General features: G+C 55.2%; 1 protein-coding gene across 6 annotated transcripts in view; it reads left to right on the top strand.

The window, feature by feature from the left end:
* The window catches only part of KAZN (kazrin, periplakin interacting protein), a 1,084,458-nt gene that overhangs the window by 908,927 nt on the left and 155,182 nt on the right, over nucleotides 1–20,349 (top strand). Inside the window, exon 1 of one of the 6 annotated variants that reach the window (XM_058696337.1) lies at nucleotides 10,774–11,197. The exons of 4 other annotated variants lie outside the window; for them this stretch is intronic. In XM_058696337.1, the coding sequence (XP_058552320.1) occupies nucleotides 10,990–11,197 (208 nt within the window). In that variant the 5' untranslated portion in view covers nucleotides 10,774–10,989. Of the gene's footprint in view, nucleotides 1–10,773; nucleotides 11,198–20,349 lie in introns of those variants that run through there. One more of the 6 variants, XM_058696357.1, reaches the window with a different exon arrangement.

The raw sequence follows: 20,349 nt of genomic DNA, 5'->3' as shown, positions 1-20,349 counted from the left end.
TACTCACATCCACACGACGGCTCAGGTGGGCGAGTCCACATCCTGCCCATCTGCAGCCCCCAGGGTGGTTTCCCAGCCGACTCTGGGGCTGCGGGGAGCTTTAGGCTGATAGGATGTCCTATCCGGCCTCCAGATTGTATAGATGGGGAAACTGAGAGCCAGGGAGAGTCTGCCCAAGGTCACCCAGCCAATGGAACAAACACCAGAATCTCCTGCCCTGTCTGATCTGCCACATCGGGATTTCCCAGGAGTGAGCACTGGGGAGACAGACAGACAGAGAGACAGACAGATGGACCCAGTATAAGCAGTGCCTTTGCCTGTCATTAACTGTGGCCTAAGACTAGTGGTTGTAAACGCCACGCCTGGAGCACCCAGGCGGGTCACTTACATGAGCAAGGGAGCCAGGGGTAAGACCACAGGGAGCAGCAGGGATGGCAGGGGTGGGGGGAGGGGGGTAAAAGGGCACAGTGTTACCCTGTGGGATGGGATAGGGGTTCACTATTACCAGATTTCCTGATTTTTCCAAAGTAAAGCTAAATGTCTGAATTTTTTGATGTAAGTTATCCTCACTTTAAAATATTGGCAACCAGGGCACCTGGGTGGCTCAGTAGGTTGAACGTCCGACTTCAGCTCAGGTCACGATCTCGCAGGTTCATGAGTTCAAGCCCTGCATTGGGCTCGCTGCTGTCAGCCTGTCAGCCCAGAGCCCGCTTCGGATCCTCTGTTCCTCTCGCTCTGCCCCACCCCCACTCACACTCTCTTTCTCAAAATATAAATGAAACATTAAAAAATATACATTGGCAAGGAGCTTGGGTGGCTCAGTCGGTTGAGCGGCCGACTTCAGGTCATGATCTCGAGGTCTGTGAGTTTGAGCCCCATGTCGGGCTCTGTGCTGACAGCTCAGAGCCTGGAGCCTGCTTCGGTTTCTGTGTCTCCTTCTCTCTCTGCCCTTCCCCTGCTTGCTCTCTGTCTCTCTCTCAAGAATAATAAACATTAAAAAATTTTTTTAAAAATATATATTGGCAACTAGTGTTTCAAATGTTTCTGAATAGAGTGTTAGGAAAAGAAAATACATTTCCTAGGCCCCATTTGGCTGTAGGGCCACCAGTTTGCAATCTCTGCTCCCTTCTCTGACCCTCAGTTTACTCTGCTTTAAAATGGGTATAATAGCAGTATCCCTTTCTTATAAGGAAGTTGTGGAATTAAATACAATGATGCATCTAGAGGGTCCATCATACCACGGGCCCCACAGTAAATGGTAGCTATTGTAACTTATTAGGACATGGGACACTCCTCTTCGGTGAAACAGAAGGGGCTGGAGTGACAGAAGGGGCATGTTAAGTTCGGGACAAGGCAGCTGGGAAGCCCTGAGCTAGAACTCAGGGTCTTTTCATGAATCCACAGAACTGATCATGGGCTTGCTGTGTGCCTGGCACCATGGGCATATATCAAGTTTAAGACCTGTCCCTTCCTTGAATTTACCAGGGAGGTGGAAATATGCCCGTGCAGCAGCTCATGGGGTCGTCCTTTAGCCCAGGAACACCTGTGAATCCCTCCCCTGGGCCCCTGACCCGGGAGAAACCTTCCACTTTCAAAGCTCGGGTCTTTTTTAAAAACAAAGAGAATGAAGTTTCTTTCACATTTGGCAAAACACATTTTTACTTGTTTGTTGAGCAACTTCAGGGGACGATGCCAGTCCTTCCTATGTATCTGCCTCCTGAAACCAGTTCCAAAGATATTTAAAGGGCAATTCTGGGAAAAGAAGAATTTAGAACCAATTCTAATTAGTCCCACTGGGACTCGAGGCCACTGCAGATTTCTGCCCTGAGAACCCGAGACTGGGGCCTAAAGTTACTCCTTAATGTCCAGAGCAAAGAACGTTCTGCCTTCCTCCCTGGCTTGGCCCACACTGGAGAAGCTTGGGGCAAAGTCAGGCCTGTTCTCGGCTTTGCTGGGGGCACTTGCAGCCACAGAACCCCCTAATCTGCTTGTGTGGTGGTGATGGAGGCCGTGTACGCTCTGTGTTCAGAGTTGGAGAAGACAGGAGTTGCTCTGGCTGACGTACCTGGGTTCTGGTGGGCGGGTGGCTGGACGAGCAGGTAAAGCCCGTATTTACGGGCAAGCAGCCTCGGGCATGTGCCGACAGGCCTCCCGGAGCCAGGGCTAGGTGGCCTCCTGACAAGGGAGGGCCCTGGAGTACGGAGTCTGGGTGCAGAAAGCCATCAGGGTGGGGGAGGGGTGGTTATGTAACTCTGATGCCACAGTCACTGAGAAAGTGACCTTGCTATGCTCCACTGCCTTGTTCCTCCCCGCTCGGAAGGACATGAAAATCTAGCAGCCCTTCCTCTGGGCTCGGCAGTGGCCCTCAAGTTTATCACCATCAGGGTCACCTGGAGGGCTGTTAAAACTCACACTGTCAGACCCCACCCTTGAGTTTGTGACTCACGAGGTCAGGGCGGGGTAGAGAATTTGCATTTCTCATAAATGCACAGGAATGGTGCCGACGCAGCTGGGCCAGGGGCCACACTTTGAGAATCGCTGCTCTAGGACTTAGTCCGTCTGCCTGGGCCCCTGATTTGCTGTGTGCAGCTGGGCAAGTGTCTGAGCTTCTCTGGGCTTCTGGGTTTTTTTTAGAAGGAGAAGCCAGCTTTGTCTTTAAACAACTAACCCCCCCTCCCTCAGTGTTGAGATGCCTAATTACTATTCACAGGTAGCTTAGAGATCCTCACAGGAAAGGCCGGGCCTTAGCACAGGGTTCTTGCCCCATGGTTCGAACTTGCTTTTAGCCACCGTGAGGCTAAGTCACTCTAGGAGAGGTGGGCACTTTAAGCCTTAAAGGGGCAGGGCAGGCCAGCATCTCTGGCCTCAGCACCTGCCCTGCATGCAAGAATCTTGAAGAGGTTCACTAGGTTTGTCTTTGGGATCCTTTTGTTTCTTTGAGGAGGTGAGTGGCACAGGCTCATCAGAGCCCCAGTGATCTATGGCATAGAAGATTATGGCATAATCTGCCAGAAGTCCCCCCTTTTCATCTTAACATCTAAGTGGAGTGTCTGCCTCTTAGGTGCTGGGGTCCCCTTGCCTCCTGCCACCGCCTCTGGGACAGGAGTGGACTCATGGCAAACACTGAGTGCAGAATAAAATGGAACAAGAGAATGAACACACGGACCCTTTCGTGAACGGGTCGTGAACAGGGCCCAGCTGTCCTCCTTGTGCAGTTACCTGGGCTTTCCCACCTAGGGTCTCCTTTGCTTTTCACAGAACAGCCTTGGGGAATGGGCCGGTATTCTTATCTCCCTTTCAAAGGTGGGGAAGCTCAGGCCCTGGGGAACCAGGCCCCAGTGGCCCGACTTGCTCGACTTCACTAGTAAGTAAAGGGCAGTTGCAGGAAGAAAGTACAGAACTCCAAGCCAAAGCCCCTCCCAACAGCCCCTCCCAAGTGTAATCAGTTGTACCTCCCACGCCCCTTGAAGAGCCCTCCGCAGGTGGTGGCCGTGGACATGAAGTGGGGAGAGGGATGGTGTCGCTGCAGGTGCCCACAGCAGGTTCTACTGACCGGCTTCACCTCCAGAGCCCAGTGCAGTGCCTGGCACACGGTCGGTACAGAGTCTGCGTCTGTTGAGCGGATAAATGAATGGACGAATGAAGACAGGCCGGGTTGAAGTATCAGCTCTGCATTTACCAGCTGGGTGATGTCAGACAAATCCTTTTACCCCTCTAAGCCTTGGTATCTTCAACTGTACAACAACAACGACAACAACAACAACAATAATAATGACAGTAACAGAATAATAGTTACGAGAGCAGACTCTCTAGAGCCAGAATTGCCTGCGTCTGATTCCTGGCTCCACCATATAGTACTGTGTGACCTCAGGCAACCTCCCCAACCTCTCTGTTTCCTGCTTTCCTCACTGATAAAGTGAGGATAACGACAGTATTTGTATAGTGTTGTGGGGACTGAACTGAGCTACTATGGGCAAAGTGCTCTATGCAATATTACTCATAACCCTTGACAATGATGATTCTACCTCAGTGCATTGGTAAATTAAATGACCTCCAAGGAACAAGCGCCTAGCAGAAGGGTTCCTGGTGCAAAGGCAGAAGTGCCCAGTAAACAGTAAATGTTATTCTTACCTCGGGCGCTGACTGGCCCAAGGCCCTCAGTGTCTCTTGAGTCACACATAGGAAGGGGAGACACGGGGTCTGAAAATCGTGGCGGGGGACAGCAGCCCCATTCCCCAGGTCCCACCAACCCCTGGTTCAAACTTGCTGAAACCAGTTGGAGAAGGTGAAGTACTGCCACTGGCCACTAGGGGCAGCAGAGGTCCCATCCCGCCCCGCTACCCAGCTACTTACGCCTTCCTTAAGTCCCGTCTTCTTAGGAGGTTGGCAAGGATCCGTCTCTTCCGGCAGGCCCACAGGCAGGCATTTTCTGTAACCCTGAAGTGGGGGGCATTTCCCCAGATAACACCCCTCCCTTCTGAGGGTTAGACTCCCAACCCTGCATTACCAGTCACATCACCTTGGTAAGTCCCCTTGTCTCCATAAACCTCGGTTTCCTCTGGGACATGGGGATAGAGTGATTTGCAGGGTTGAAGGAGCTAGAAGGAGCAGTCCCTGCGGCAGAGTGAGCACTCCACCAATAACACGTGTTGCCCAAGTAGCATCGTGATCATCAGCATGGAGTCTGCAGCCAGACCACGTAAGCTTCAACTCTGCTCACCCTACTCGCTGCCTGTGTGCCCTTATGTAAGTGACTTGCCTTCTCTGTGTCTGTTTTCTCATCTGTAAATGGAGACGATAATAATAGTGTGTGGTATACTCGTATCTCTCAGGGTTGTTGGGAGGCTTAAATGAATGTGTGAAGTACTTAGAACACATATAGTAAGTACTCTGCAAATGTATGCCAGGATTATTATAAGTCATGGTGTTTTGATGTTGTTGTTTTTATTCTGAATAAGCTGCAACATTTTAACTTCCTGCAGAAACCTCCCTCTTTGACAAAAAAAAAAAAAAAAAAAAAAAAAAAAAAACCCTCCCCTAAAAGGGTCTTAGAGGAGATGAAGCTGTGGCCTCTGGAAAAGAACTTTTTCCTTTTGTTGCAGCTGAGAATCTCACTCGGGACCCAAGACAGTCTGACAGGCAGGGAGGGCATGGAGGCCAGCTGCACTCTGTGAAAATACTTCAATGCCTGGCTCTGCCCGAAGACTGAGCTAAGCCTTCGCCCCCAGGGCGGGCCCTTTGCAAGCCCTCAGAGGGGATCAGGATCTCTGCCAGGTCATTTGGGGCCTCGGGAACATCGTCAAAGGGTACCAGTGAGCCCATGACAGGCGCACAAAAGTGTCCAGCCAGGAAGACCTCACCAGGACAGATGGCAAGATGGATCGTGGGGTAAATCCCCTATCCCCGTAGGGCAAGGGTCTAAATAGGTTTGGAGGAAAATCCCAGTCTAATCCTCCTGCAGCACCTGGGCCCCCGAGTCCTACTGGGATGGCCAGGGAAGACCAGCACCATCCCTGCTGGTGGCCCTGGTCACAAAGGCATCCCAGGGCCTGCCAAAGGCCTTCCGAGTCACCAGGCTGCAGAGTTCCATGGAGATAGCAGGTAGCACCTGTCTGACTCAGTAGCGGTGGGCGTGTCCCTCCAGCCTCCTCCAGCCATGTCCCTCCAGCCCGCTTTTCAAGGGCTTACCCTGTGCCGGGCACCATTTACAGCTCCATATGTGCATTTTATCAGTGAACCACCCCCCACCCACAACCTCTGAGGTGGTAGCCATAGTCCTCCCCATTTTATTTATTTTTTTATTTTTTTTAACGTTTATTTATTTTTGAGACAGAGACAGAGCATGAACGGGGGAGGGTCAGAGAGAGAGGGAGACGCAGAATCTGACAAGCTCTAAGCTGTCAGCACAGAGCGGGGCTCGAACTCACGGACCGCGAGATCATGACCTGAGCCGAAGTCGGCCACTTAACCGACTGAGCCACCCAGGCGCCCCAGTCCTCCCCATTTTAAAGATGAAGAGCCTGAGGTTTCCAGAGACAAATCGTTTGTCCAGCATCATGTACCCGTGTGTGCCAGAGCCAGGATTCGAGCCCAGGCGCCCAGGCGCCCAGCCTTCCGGGGTGGGGAGCCTCCAGTATGGCCCCCAGTGACCCCCGCCTCCTGGTAGTCATACCTTCCTATAACCCCTCCCACGAAACGAGGGCAGGACCTAGTGACTCATTCCTAATGAACACGGAAAAGGTGATGGATGTCCTGTCCAACGTGAGGTTACAAGGAGACCATGGCGTCCATCTGGGGCACACCGTCTCTTGCCCTTTCTCAGAGCCCCGTGGCAGGAGCAAGCTGCAATTCTGTGTGTGGCTCTATGAGGCGTGGAGGGCGGCCAGTGGCCAACAGCCAAGGGGAGCTGAGGCTTGCAGTCCGGCAGCCCATAAGGAGCTGACTCTTGCAAGAGCCACAAGAATGAGCTTGGAAGTAGATCCCACCCAGGTAGAGCCTTGAGGTGACCGCAGCCCCAAAGGCTACCGCGGCTGCCACCCCATGAGAAGCCTCGAGCCACAGGCCCCCAGCTCAGCCACGCCTGGATTCCTGACCTGCAGAAGCAGAGAGATAATAAATACCGGCGTGGTTTGGTTTTTTTTTTAAATGTTTATTTATTTTTGAAAGAGAGAGACAGAATGTGAGCAGGGGGAGGGGCAGAGAGACAGGGGGACACAGAATCCAAAGCGGGCTCCAGGCTGTGAGCTGTCAGCACAGAGCCCGACGCGGGGCTCGAACCCATGAACCGCGAGATCATGACGTGAGCCGAAGTCGGGTGCTCAACCGACCGAGCCACCCGGGCGTCCCAATACTGGTGGTTTTAAGCTGCAAAGTTTGGGGGTGATTTGTTATACAGCAACAGACAACTAATACACTTCCTTGTCACTCCTAGTGACATCCACACAGCCATCATAGAAAGGACAGAAAAGACCAGCTCAACTGTAGAGGGCAGAACTGGCAAAGCCCTTTCACATCCACTAACCCAGCTCTTCATTCCGCTTTTGCCAGTGAGGGGCTGAGACAGAAGGAGCCTTTTCCACAGTCCCACGCAAGCTAGCGGGGACCTAACATCCCTGCCGAGGGCTCCAGACTCCCTGGCAGCATTGCGAGGGTTACAGATAAACCTGTGCGGATTCCTGGGAATCCAGAATTGCCACTTTGTCTTCGTTGCAGGTGTTTGGAGAGAGCACAGTAATGTTGGCTGGAAGATCTTAGTAAAATCTCCTCTACAAATACTAAAAACATAGCCAAGAAAAAAAAAATACCTGAAAAATTCCAGTGGATTCAGATACTCAACTTCAAGCATGTATCAAATATAGTGAGGCCTTTTAATACAACGTTTCTGGTCTTCCTTCCTTAAATCAAATGTATCTTGTCATCTTTTCCTGTGATCTAAGGGCAGTTTCCCTGGAAGCCAAGGGATACTTTGAATGGGAACCGTGCTGATCCCTAGCAATCCCTGCCCCGGCCTCCTTTGTGTTTTCTTCGGAGGCACCCCGTTGACATCCTGAGATCAGGGTCATGGGGACACTGGCTGGCCTCAGAGCTCAGAACCAGAGCATCCTCCACCCCCCTCTGGCTGACTGCCCATCCCCCCACCCGATTTCCCACTATGCCATTGCTCCTTAATTAGTTTTCTGGAGGAATGGATGGGGAAGTTCCTGCTGCCTTTCCCCACCCCCAGATCCTCCCTTCCTGCTGCCTTGCAGAGGCCCAACACAACGTACCCTGGAGGACGGAATGAGCCAAACCCCGGGCCCAGCTGCCTCCACCATCAATTCCCAGCATCCCCCAGAGAGGCTGGGAAGATCTTTTGGGAGGAGAACCAGCTAGGTAATTTGCAGATCCCAGTGCAAGATGAACGTGCGAGGCTCCTAGTTCAAAACTAATTAAGGATTTCAAGGCGATGACAGCAGAGCATTAACCCAAGAGCAGGGCCCTTCTGAGGTCGCACGCTCAGAAGCTGGCTCCGTCTTGGAGTTTCCAATAAAAACCGCCCTGGAGTTATCATTCCTGGAGGGCCTGCCCAAGTGCCCAGGGCAGAAAATGGGTTGTCACTTGGTTCTTGGACCTCCTGTTGCAGAACTGAGCAGAAACGTCCCCCTGGGTCCAGGGTGTCCTCATAATGAGAAACATACCTCAAGGAAGAAACACCTCCCACCCGAGGCAGATGGTTTTCTGGAAGGCTGCAGGCCGTTGCTGGTGCCAGAGGTTTGCCAGCTAGCAGAGTTGCGAGTGGGGAGACAGAGAGGCTGACGCTGCCTGGGGGAGGCCTGGGCCGTCGGAGAACCCCCAGAAAGTGAGGGAAGGTGGGTGCGACTGCCATCTGAAGTCCTGACCCTGAAAGTGGGGAACACAGACACACAGACACAAGCACACACGCGCATTCACACACACAGCCAGGCCAAACTGTGCTGAGTAAGGGAGAGCCGCGGAAATCCCCCAGGGCTGTGGGCTTGAGAAGCGGCTTGGGTTATTGAAATGTAAGTAGAAAGCATGTGCAGACTTCTGAGAGGTCACGGGGGGGGGGGGGGGGGGGGGGGGGGCATAACGTTAGCAGTGAAATGAGCACGTGTAGCCAGTGGGCTACATAGAAACTTCTAGACATGTTTACTTTGTTGTTCTTTCTCCGTCCTCTTCTTCTCCTTCTCCTCTTTCTTCTTTGTAAGTTTTAAAGAGTTGTCCACATTTTGAACTTAGATTACACATAAAAAATTCATATTTCTAATAGTTCTTTTAAAAAACACAACAGAACCCCTGGCGACACCAGAGCCACATTTCTGCATGACAGCAATCTACGGCCTCCTCTCCAGGGAGGCTGGTGGCTTCCTGTTTGCCACAGTCCCCACCGCTCCCTAAAGTCTCCGTGGCACTAAATCCAAGTGGCAAGTGCTCCGTATTTAGGCTTGTGCTGCTGTTTTCTTGTCGTGGAATTAAGAGGAAATTGCATGTTTCCATCAAAAGTGGGAAGACAGACGCAGAGTTCCATGTACTTCAAGAAATACGGGAAGGAGAATGTTTCTCTGTGGAAGTAAATAGCCTTCCTACGGGCTTAATATGCAACACGTGTCTAAGTCAAAAGACTACAACCTAAATGCCCTTCTGAAACAAACCACAGCGAGCCCTGTACAGCCCACCCACTCATTTATGCCCCCAGTTGGGTCCCTGAAGGCACCTGGAACAGAGATTCCTGTGTGGGGTGTCCCTGTGTGGGGCTCAGAGCAATCTTTCTTTGGTTCTGTTTTGCCTGTTATCCCAGAAAAGGTGGAAGAACTGGGGGGATTCCTAGCATCTCCTATCACTTGGTGTGACCAGTGGTGGTCAGTTTCCTCCCCTTAGAGTGGTGTGGGTGTTGAGGGTAGTTTTCTCCCCTGGCTAGGGGTATCACCAGCATTTGATGTTACCCGTCAGCTTTCCAGTGGGAAGTCGGGGTTCCAGACAGGGGGCTGAGGCAGGCCAGTTTCCACATCATGGGAGGAGGGAGGAAGACGTCGGGTGTGGAAGCTGGGAAAGCCACGATGGGTGGTGGCCAGACCACAGTGCTTGCTCCGGGGCAGGGTTCCTCGCCCACAGACAGGAAAGTGACCCATGAACAGTTTTAGAGACTTGGGGGCGGTGGGGGGGGGGGGGAATAGTTTGTTTCCCACAGCTTGTTGGAGAGGCATATGCCAGTGACCTAGAAATTCCCAGAGCTCAGGCCTGGGCCCATGGGAGCCACAGGTTAGAGAGCCAGGCCTGGTGCATGCTGCCTGGAAGGGGAGGCCGGGGACATCACCGAGAGTGTGTGAGTTCTTGCCTTGTTCTTGCTATGTTGCCTCGGTTCCCCATGTGTGCAATAGGGGGGAGACTGGACCTGCTTCCTGGGGCTGCGGGGAGATAATTAGTCCTTCTAAAGAGCATCATAATCCTCAGATCAAAGGGGGCTGGGAGCTGCAAACTCATTTTACAGCAAGCACTGCCAGCCACTGGTGCACCCACTCCAGCAGGCAGGTTTAGGTTTGCAGACCCAAGGTGCCACCTCCTAGGGGCTTGGCTGGCTGAGTAACTGCACCCCCCCCCCCACTCCCGGGGTCCAGGCCCTGGCCTTCCCTGGGAATCACCTCACCTGCCTCCTGGCTCTGGCAGAAGGGCATTCAGAAGCATCTGGCATGGTGGACAGGGTGGGAATTACCGATGCCTCATTTGAGAGATGGGGAAACTGAGGCTCAGGGAAGTGAGATGCAGACATACCGCCCCCCCCCCCCCCCACGCCTGGTCGGTCACACAGTACAGGTGAGTGCAGGAAATGTCCCAGGGCCACCACCCCTTTCCCTGTCCACTCGTGCTGCCCTCTCCTGGTCGGCTATTGGGACTTCAGCTCCTCAGCAGGGCTGTCACAAGGGTGTCGGAAGAGTGGAGACATCGGCAAACCGGGGTACCAGGCAGACGTCCCCCAGATGCCCGCACTCTGGGCTTTCAGAGATCTTGGTTCAGGCCTGCCCCCCTCCGACCCGTGCGCCACTGGCTGTCGTTCTGACCCGCTGTCTCTCCAGAAATGACCGTGTTGGGGGATGCGCCGAGCGTCCCCGGAACGGGGCCACGAAGCGCTCGCCGAGGCGGTGGGGCGAGTCCCGGCGCCGCCGAGGGGCCGGGGGCGGGGCCGGGGGGCGGGGCCGAGGGCGGGGCGGGGCGAGCGGCCTCGCCAGCCCGGAAGGAGCGGGAGGCGGAGCCGCGGGAGTGAGGGCCGTTCCCACGTGAGAGGCGGGCGGCCGAATTCCTCGCGCGCGGCGGCCGCGGACTGCCCGGCGGCGGCCGGACGGAGAGCCCGGGTGCGGCGCGCGCGGGCGGCCGGCGGGGACGGCGCTCGGCTGCGCCCCGATGCGGCGGCGGCCTCGGAGGCTGTGAGCCCGGCGCCCGCCGTCGGAGCCCCCCGCGCCGCCGCGGCAGCGCCCCCCTCCCCGGGCACGCGGCATGCGGGCGGCCGACTCGGGCACCTGGGAGCGCGTCCGCCAGCTGGCGGCGCAGGGCGAGCCGGCGCCTTCCTGCGGGGCGGGGGCCGGGCCGGCGCGCCCCCCGGGGCCCGCAGCTTGCGAGGCGGGTGCGGACGCTGCGCGGCCGGCCGACCGGCCCCGCGCCGGGGCGCCCTCCGTTCGAGCGGATGGCGACTGCAGCCAGCCGGGTAGGTGCGCGCGGGGCGGGGCGGGGCGGGGAGGGCGGCGCGGCCGCAGGCCCGGGGAGCCGCCGGGGCCGGGCGCGCGGGGGCGCTCCGGGCCGGGATCGCCGCGCGCGGGTGGCAAAGTTCTCGCCGCGCGCCGCGCCCCCAGCGCGGGGAGGGGCGCCCGGGGAGACGCGCGGGACGCGGAGTTAGTTCTGCGGCGCGGGGGCGGGGGTTTCGGGGGTCGCAGCTCTCCGGCCGAGCCCCCGAGCGAGCTGCAGAGGGAGGTCAAGGCCACGCCTGCCGGAGTCGGCGAGATCCCGCGGCGCCTGGAGGGAGACCTTGCTCTGGGCGGGCCCCGCGACTTTCGTGGGAAGCGTGGGAAAGGGGCCAGCCCCGCACGAAGTTGGGGCCGCCCCTCTCCGGCCGCACCTGAAACCCACCTGGCAGCCCCGTAAAGGGCCAGGAGAGCCCTGCTCTCCAGCTGCCCCTCGGAGAGGAAAGTGATGAATTGCATTTGCCGGGAGGGTAGAGATTTCCCTTACGTTTGAAGGACTGATGCGGAAAGAGATCGAGGCGGTGCAGACACAAATTAAATGGTCCAGTTGCGTATCATAGGCTAATCTGACCCCAGCTGAGAACCGCGTTTTAATGTTAAAATGTTCTGAGTAGGTGCAGCCGGGTACATTATGTTCCTGTCTCAGCTGCCCGCCACCCCGTCCACGCAAGTTATGTCGGGGGGGGGGGGGTCCCACCGAATCCCTGGATCCCCTTGACTCTAGAGGAGGAAGAAATTTAGATGGAAGATGAAGGGCTTCCAAGAAGTGTCTGTCACCATCAGTTTGAAGTTTGAATACTTTTTCCAGGAAAAAATGGGGGTGGAGGGAGTACAACATGATTATTCATTATTTCTTGAATACCTGTTGGGTTCCAGTAATTTGCATGCAGTGTCTCCTTAAAATTTTATCACAACTCTGGGAGCCAGGCTGTGTTATCTCCATGAAGATAAGGACAGAAAACGCAACTTGCCCAAGGTGCCGCGATTTCAGATTTTCTGTCAGTGGACACTAGAATGCCTCCCCCAGACAGCAAGCTTAACCAGCTGGGAAACACCAGGCTTATTTACCTAATAATTATTTCTTTCCTATGAGAAAAAGCCAGCAGCAAGGCCCCCTAATTCCAGGCTGCCTGTGTTGGTCTCCCAGGGAGACAGAATCCTGAGTATCACAGTTGTAGCCACAGGAGCTGGGACCACTGACCTGCTGAGCTGCCACTGGTGTCCTGGAGCCCCTGAAGTCTTGGGTCACCAAGGGTCTAGAAAAGGGACACTGAGCTCTGGAAGTAGCTTGAATCCCTGAACCCTTGGCCTCGGGGCTGGGCCTGTTGGAGACAGTCCCACCTCCTCCCCAGTTGCACAGAGCAGTTAGAGAAAAGATAGCTTGCTATAAAACAGAGCACAGATGCGAAGGGTAAGCAGATAGAGCTCGGGCAACTTGTTTATCTTTTTGAGACTCCGTTTACCCATTTGAAAAGTGGCGGATGATACAAGGGTCAACTAACATTCTGATGACCCGAAAGCTAGTGTCTGCAAAGCACCTTGCCTCGTTCATAGTTGACGCATGATAAAGGTTGGTTGTCAGCTTCCCTTGTGGGGCACCTGTCAGTGCCCCCGTTGACTCGGTTTCCCATTAGGATGTGATGCTGTAGGTTCCATCTCCACCCTCCTGAACTGGGCCAAGATGAGATTCGTCTTGTGTGTAAAATACCTCAGGGATCCAAGGCTGACTGTTGTGCCCCGGGGAAGGGGGGCGGTGTTATTATGTAAAAGTGTAGGAGATGGCTGGGTGGAGATAGGTCTGTTTACTCTGTGTCTACAAAGACTCCGTTTGTGTATTCATAATAACAATATCCTAATGATACGGTGTAGCTGAGAAACGCCGGGTCTCCAAGGCCTTGGGGGCTTGGGGGGTGGTGGTGGTCCCAATGGCCCTCGTGGTGTCCCTTTAGGGCAGAGAGCAGTGGAAATCTTCTGATTTACAGATGGCATCCCTGGCGGGAAACAGGATCAAGCCGGCGGCTACACCAGAAAGTTTTGAGTTCACTCCACCACCCACCCTTCACCCTCTTCCGGTGCCCGGTTCTTAAAGGTCACGTGCAGTTTCTGAGAACTTTCGTGCCGGCCGGGCATTGAGGCTGGCCTGCCATGGACGTGGATGTTTGAGAATCCACGAGTGGTTTGAGACATTGGCTGTTATTAGGGGTTTTTCCTCTGGGAAGCAAATGAGAGCTCTTCTGGCTTGGAACCGCAAGCTGAAATTACTGTTGAAATAAACATTTTAGCCAGGCTGTGAGGTGACTAGTCCCAGGATCTCTGCCCGTCGGTCTCCAGCTGCACATAGTTGCCCTGTTGGATGACAGAGTCTGGGAATTGGCATGTTCAGAGGTGTGGGGGAGGGGTAAGGGAGAGGGGATGCTGGCTTGGCAGGCTGGAAGCCTGGACACCTTGACATTGCTCACGGAGGGTGCCCTGAGATCAGGAGGGGGACAGGCTCTGTGCCGGTGACAGCCCTGGCCTCCAGAGTGGGGCCAGTTCTAGGGGAGGTGACCGTTTTCAGGCTCAGGACCAGAGCAGGAGAGGCCGAGATGAGACACGCACTCAGTCTGCCTCAAATCTGTGTGACCTTGAGAAACTCGGTAACTCAGTTTCCCTGTTTGGCACCGTGGGACTAACTCCATCTGAGGGGAGGTCACCCAGACCCCCCGCAGAGTAAAGCAGGTGCTCCCTGAAGCTTCTTAGGCTGCAGCGTGAATTCTTTCCATCCTTGGTCGTGCATCCATTCGGTCACATTTCTTGAGCAACTGCCTCGGCCACTGTCGTAGCTGCCAGGGATACAGTAGCAAAGGGGACAGCCGCAGCCCCTGTTTCCATGGAGCTTCTATCGTGGGAGGAGATTTCCAGCAGGCACGGGCGCACAAGATGTGTCAGGAGGTGGCCAGTGCTGTGCAGAAAAATAAAGCCAGGTGAGGGGTTAGCATGATGGGAGCGGGTGCTGGGTAGCATCTGGGCAGCGGGGTCAGAGAAGGGAGTGAGCTGGGTCCCTAAGGCGAGACGGTGTTCGCCCTTCTGCTAAAGGCACCCCCAAGCCATTGTTTCAGAGTTGTTGGTAAGTTAGTAGATTTGGAGACTGCACAGCGTATCTGTCCGCATCTGAAGCCAGCCAGACCTCGAGGCCCAGTTCAGATGCCGTTGCCTCCATAAGCGTTTCTCTGAACCCCAGCTTTCAAAAGCCGCAGGACCTAATGGCTCCTCGTCCAGCCTCTACTTTTTTTATTAGTCATTTGCGTTCTTATCGCCTCTTGCCCCTCCCCTTCACATAAAGCACCCCCCTGGCCGAGGGCACCAGGCCCTTGTGGATCTGGGTACTGGCTCTCATTGCTGTCCTGTACCCTCCTGGGGGCTGGTGATGGTACTCACCCAATGGGGTGCTCTGTCTTAGTCAGTCCTCCAGGGACCCCAGCCGGGAGGTGCGGTCGCCGGTCCCGGTCCACAGGTGAGGAGACTGGTGCTCAGGAAAGTTTAGTAATTTGCCCGAGATCACACAGCTGGTAGGTGTCACAGCCAGGATTTGACGGTGGGGTCCCAGGCTGAGGACCTCAAAGCGGTGTGGAAAGACCTTGTGTTGATGTTTAAGACGCAGAGCCACATGAGGTTTCAGGTCCGTTTTCTCTTTAAATTTTTATCTTTAAAAAGAGGGGGCGGGGGTTGTCCTCTCCTTGACTTTCCTTGTTTTAAGCAACTCAAGCATTTGCTTATCTTTGTGCCGTTAGCAATTTCAGCAATAGATTGGTCTTGTGTTATCCCTTCTGTAAAGGGTCTCTGCTGGGTTAGGGGTGAGATTTCAGTCTCCACCTTGGAACCGGGGATTCTCTTAGAAAGCCAGCCACCGGGACCACAGGGTTTAGTGTGGACATCCTTGGCGACCTGAGCGGGACAGAGACTGCTGAGGCTCGGGGGTGAAAGTCACTGCTCTTGAACACCATTCCCATTGGTTTCCCTGGGGAGATCCCCTGTGGGCCAGCACCCTCACCCGGGTGACCGCTCAGTGAGAAGGATTGCGCTTTGCTTCTGCCAGGACACTTGAGGACAGGGCACCAGCTTTGGAGTCAAACACACCCTGGTTACTAGCTTCTGCTTACTACTAGCTATGTGTCCCCAAGCAAATGATTTAAGATCCCAAGCCTCAGTTTACCCATCTATTAAATGGGATCATATCACCCACTTCGGAATTGTTGGACAGGAATCTGTGTGGTTGGCATCCTTCATACACTCACGGAGCCCGATGCCACAGGAGGGAGGAGGTTTCCCGTTTATCCAGAGTCCAAACAAATCGATTGAGTGTGTATGTGTGTGTAAACTTCTTAAACGTTTTGAAGTGTGAGATACTGGGATTTGATGACATCGGGTGATTCCAGAGGGCTGGTCGCCGGCTCATTTGGCCTTCCAAGGAACCAGGAAATTTCCATAATAGTCATTATGCCTGCTTTGTGTTCCTTGTAACATTCCAATCGAGTTTACTGGAGGATATACTAGGACCCTCTAGCCATTCTGAAAGATGAGTTTAACCCCCTTAAGCCATTTCAAGAGTCACAGAGTGCATGGTTCAAGGAAAACAGCAAACATGAGCCTGGACCCCAGCCCCTCCCACCCATCCGGTGGCCAGTTGACAAAAGTAGAAAATCAGATACATAGGTGTTTACCCAGATTTTAGCCCTAGCAGATAAGCACAGCCAACATATCATTAAAGCTGTCCAAAGCAGCCGCCGTGGGGATGCTGTGTTTGCTGTGGGTCACTAAGGGCTGTAAACACTCCAGAGAGGTTGGCAGGCTGTGTTTACAAGGTGTGTGTACGTGTGCGTGCCTGTGTGTGGAGTTATTTTTTATGAATTCACTCTCCGTAGATGCACTTCATGTTGCGTGCGTCCGATGAGTGCCAGTCCGGGAGGGGAAAAGTCAGGAATGACTCCTGTTCTAAAGGACCACCCCTTCCGTGCCCCTTGGGGCAGCCACCCTGAAGGCGGGGACTTCGTGCTTTCTCTTGTCTGCTGTTGGGATGCCCTCAAGAGAAGCCAGGTGGAGGGCCTGGGTCGTGGCCATTCCTCTGAGCCCTTGGCCAGTGCCAGTGGCCCCAGAGGTGCTAGAGCAGACCCGGATCTGGAAGAAATTAATGGCCAGAGAAGTACGACAGGTGGGTGAGTCCTGAGCTCTGAGCTGGGGGGACGCTACGCCCGGGCTCAGGAAGAGGGGAGCTGGTGGGTGGGTTCAGTGACGGCGACCGTCCCAGTGCTCCCTCCATCTGTGCGCTGGGCTTTGGGGACCACTGCGGGGAACACCCACCACCTGGGAGCCTGCCTGCAGGTGCCACCAGCCCCATCTGTTGTTGCCGCCCGGACTCGGAGGCTGGCTCAGGCTCCCAACTAGTTTGGGCCGTGACTTTATCACAGGCGTTGAGTGCGTTCGGTACCTTTGAATCGTACAGAAGCTTCAGAAAGCTCTCCCTGGGGGCCTGGAGACAGGTGAGAACAACAGGTGCCAGTTCCTTCCCGGACTGCACGGCTCTGCCTCACCGGTGCCCTGGTAACTTGGAAGTCCCCCTGTGCCCAGGCAGGGAAGAATGTGTATTTCCGGTTTGGGGAAGGTCCCTTTAATGGCGAAGAAGTGTTTGTTCAGGGCCGCCCAGGAGCCGAGCACTTTGTTAGCTGCGCTCCTGTTGGTCTTGTGCTACCCCCGTAAGGCAGCCCGGCATTCCTCCCCATCCTAAAGGTGACACAGTTGGGGCTCCTGGGTGGCTCAGTCGGTTAAGCGTCCGACTTCGGCTCGGGTCGTGATCTCACGGTCTGTGAGTTGGAGCCCCGCGTCGGGCTCTGTGCTGCCGGCTCGGAGCCTGGAGCCTGCTTTGGATTCTGTCTCCCTCTCTCTCTCTGCCCCTCCCCCCCCCCAATAAATAAAACATTTTAAAAAATTAAAAAGGTGACCCAGTTGAGGCTTCAAAGCAGTTAAACAGATTGTAGGAAGTGGCTGTTGGAGGACGTCACACTCTCTGCCCCAGGACCATTGCTTCTCACTGCGGTTTTTCCTTCACCAGCTGACGATTCCTTGAGGGCCACCAGGGCACCAGGCAGAGGCTGTGCGGCTGGGTGTCACGGGCTGGGTGTCGTGGGATGCCCTCCCTGACATCTTTGACGCTGGCTTCCAGTCAGCCAGAGGCATTTGGAAGCGAGGGCCTCTGGGGCCCAGGGCCACTCAGCTGGCTCCAGGAGACGACCCTGTCCCCCTGCCCCCCCTGCCCCCCCCTGCCCCGGCGAGAATCCAGAGCAGCCAGCTGACCCGTGACAGGAGGTCCAACCCAGGCAGAGTCCCCAGAGGGAAACAGCAGCAGGGATAGAGTCCGTCACTCTCTACGAAGTGAGGAAACCGAGGGCCAGAGTGAGGAAGGGACCATACTGCACGATGCCGTGTGGTTTCCCGGGGCCAAATATCAAGACCCCCAACTACACGTGATACCTTGGCAAAGCTGGGAACTTTCCCTCTTGACCTCCTTCCTTAGAGGGGGTTTCAGCCTGAGGATCACAGGGGTCCGCCTCTATTCTGCCTGTAGTGCTGGGGAGGGGGCCTGGGAATCTGTGTGTTTATTGAGTGCCCTGGGTGATTCTGATACGAGGGTTCCCCGGGCCAGACTTTGAGAGCCTCTCTGCCCTCTGCGTTTCTGGGATTGGGTTAATTTTAGAGTGAGAATATTAGCAGGCCGAGCACTCTGGTTTACCCCCTGCATCCCGACATCGTCCTTGGCCGCACCCTGCTCCCTCCCACAGGTGTCCCCAAGTGGACAAGAGGCACATGGACACCCTAGCCAACTCTCCCTCTTTCCCTTCCTAGCCCACGCGCCCCTCCCGCCCCCACCTGACCTTCTCCGAATCTGTTAGAAAGAGGCACGTGCTAATCTGTCTCGTGCGCTCCCAGGATCGGCCAGGGGTGAGAAAGCAACCGGAGTAAGACTCTGTCTTTGCTCAGATCCCCCCACCCTGCTCCCCACACCGTCACCAGCACATCTGCTCAGCTGCTGTTCCTTCGTCCTTGAGTACCTCGGGGCGGGGGGAGGGGGCCAGGCACGGGGCAGGGTGCTGAGCGGGCAGAGGGGGACCGCACGCTCGGCCTAAAGAACCTCGGTTCATCCAGATCCTTTAGACTTGGGACCAAGCCCACTCGGGGCTCAAACTCACCATCCACGAGATCTTGACCTGAGCCGAAGTCAGACGCTCAACCCACTGAGCCAGCCAGGTGCCCCTCTGGCACTTTTTCGTCGTCCCAAACTGTGACCGTACCCACTGAGGAGTAAGTCCCCACCCGCCGCTCCAGCCCCTGGTAACCCACCATTCTGCTTCCCGTCTGTGCATTTGCCTCCTGTAGGCACTTCATACGGTAACTGCAGAACCCTGCACTCTCAACGGACTGTCCATCCTTGTCCCTGCACTGCCTGTCCTGGAACCACATGTGGAGATCCCCTGGCCCCGGTACTTTAGTGTTCTTTCAACTCCTTCCTTGAAAACTCGACCACCTCATTTGTGTGCTGGGAAGCTCTGGGAAAGAAGTAAATTCAGTTGCCTTTTCTCTGGGATTAAATCCAGTCTGTTGTTAATGCCTCTGCCACTGTGATGGGTTAAGCATATACCTTTTTGTTGGGTTGGTTTTGTCTGGTATCACTTTTCTTGAAGGGGAGTTGCTTGGGCTTCTGTTAGTTGGTTTTCCTTAGCATACTCGTGACGCCTAAGCTCTGACTACTAAGGACTGCTCATCACGGTGGGGAGTCAAGCAGCCAACCAGACGGAAAAAGAACCATCCTCTTGGGTTCTGGGGCAGACATGGGGGCCAAACTGGACCACCTCCTCCCACCAGCAGGTGCACGGGCTCTTTAAGTGTGGGGAAGAAACGTCGCTCTGGGTGGAGCCTCCCCTCTCTCTTACACCCTGAGAAAGATGGTGGAGAAACCCCTTTTTATAGAAAGGGAAAGAGAGGCAGACACGTTGTGATCGCTCCAGGCCAGAGCTCTCTGACAGAACTTTGTGCAAAGGTGGAAATGTTCTAGACCTGTACAGTCCCATATGGTAGCCACTGGGTTTAAAATGTAGCTAGGGTGACCAGTGAACCGAATTTCAGTTTTTTTCAAATATTTCTTTTAAGGGGGGGCTGGGGACAGAATCCCAAGCAGGCTCCGCACTGTCAGCGCAGAGCCCGATGTGAGGCTCGATCTCACGCACCACGAGACCATGACCTGAGCTGAAATCAAGAGTCAGGCGCTTAACCAACTGAGCCCCCCCCCCCCCAGGTGTCCCCACTTTTTATTTAATTGCAAAAGGCTCCGTGCGGCTAGTGCCTACTGTATTGGGTGGCCCCGAGTCAGGGCATGGGACTACAGATGTTTCTGGGGCTCATCGAAGCTCGCAAAGCCTGGGAAATGTATTTTTCCACGGCGCCGCTCTGACGCTCCCACGCCCCTCCCTGTGGCCCAGACTGCCTGCATCAGAATCACTCAGAGCCTATTGTGGTTGTTAAGTTCCTGGGCCCCCTCGCAGACCTGGACAGTCAAAAATATCCAGGGAGGGAGGAGCCCACAGATGTGCATTTCAAGCAAGTTCCCTCCTCTGCGTTGTGATCCTGACCCTCTCCGAAGTGGGAGGACCAAGGCCTCCCAGCACCTTCATTTTTACTTGCGTGGCTCTGTGGCTCTTCCCAGCCCCCGGTGACCCATCAGCACCCCTGTGCTTCTTCCCCCTCCCCCCATCCCTCATAACCACATGCTCCAGGCCGGTGGTTCCCAAGATGGGGTGCCAAGACCAGCAACATCAGCCTCACCTGAGAACCTGTTACAGGTGCAAAATCTCCACCCCCCCTCAGACCTGCAGAATCAGAAACGGGGTGGGCCCAGCAATCTGGGTCTTAATAATCCCCCTGAGGCGATGCTGATGCAGATACGGCATGGGACCAATCACTGAGCAGCACGGCTCTGGGAAGCTCCTTCCGCTTAAATCCGCCAAATCCCCTCTCCCGTCTTCTCCCTCTCCCTGCCCCTTCCACCTCCCCTGTACTCCGGCCTGTTCTCTCCCCGTCTGCCCAGAGCCAT

This window comes from Neofelis nebulosa, chromosome 2 (genome assembly GCF_028018385.1).
Source record: "Neofelis nebulosa isolate mNeoNeb1 chromosome 2, mNeoNeb1.pri, whole genome shotgun sequence".
In the NCBI taxonomy this organism is placed as follows: domain Eukaryota; kingdom Metazoa; phylum Chordata; class Mammalia; order Carnivora; family Felidae; genus Neofelis; species Neofelis nebulosa.
The sequence above is the reverse complement of the archived record's forward strand: the minus strand, read 5'-3'. Positions and strand labels throughout refer to the sequence as shown.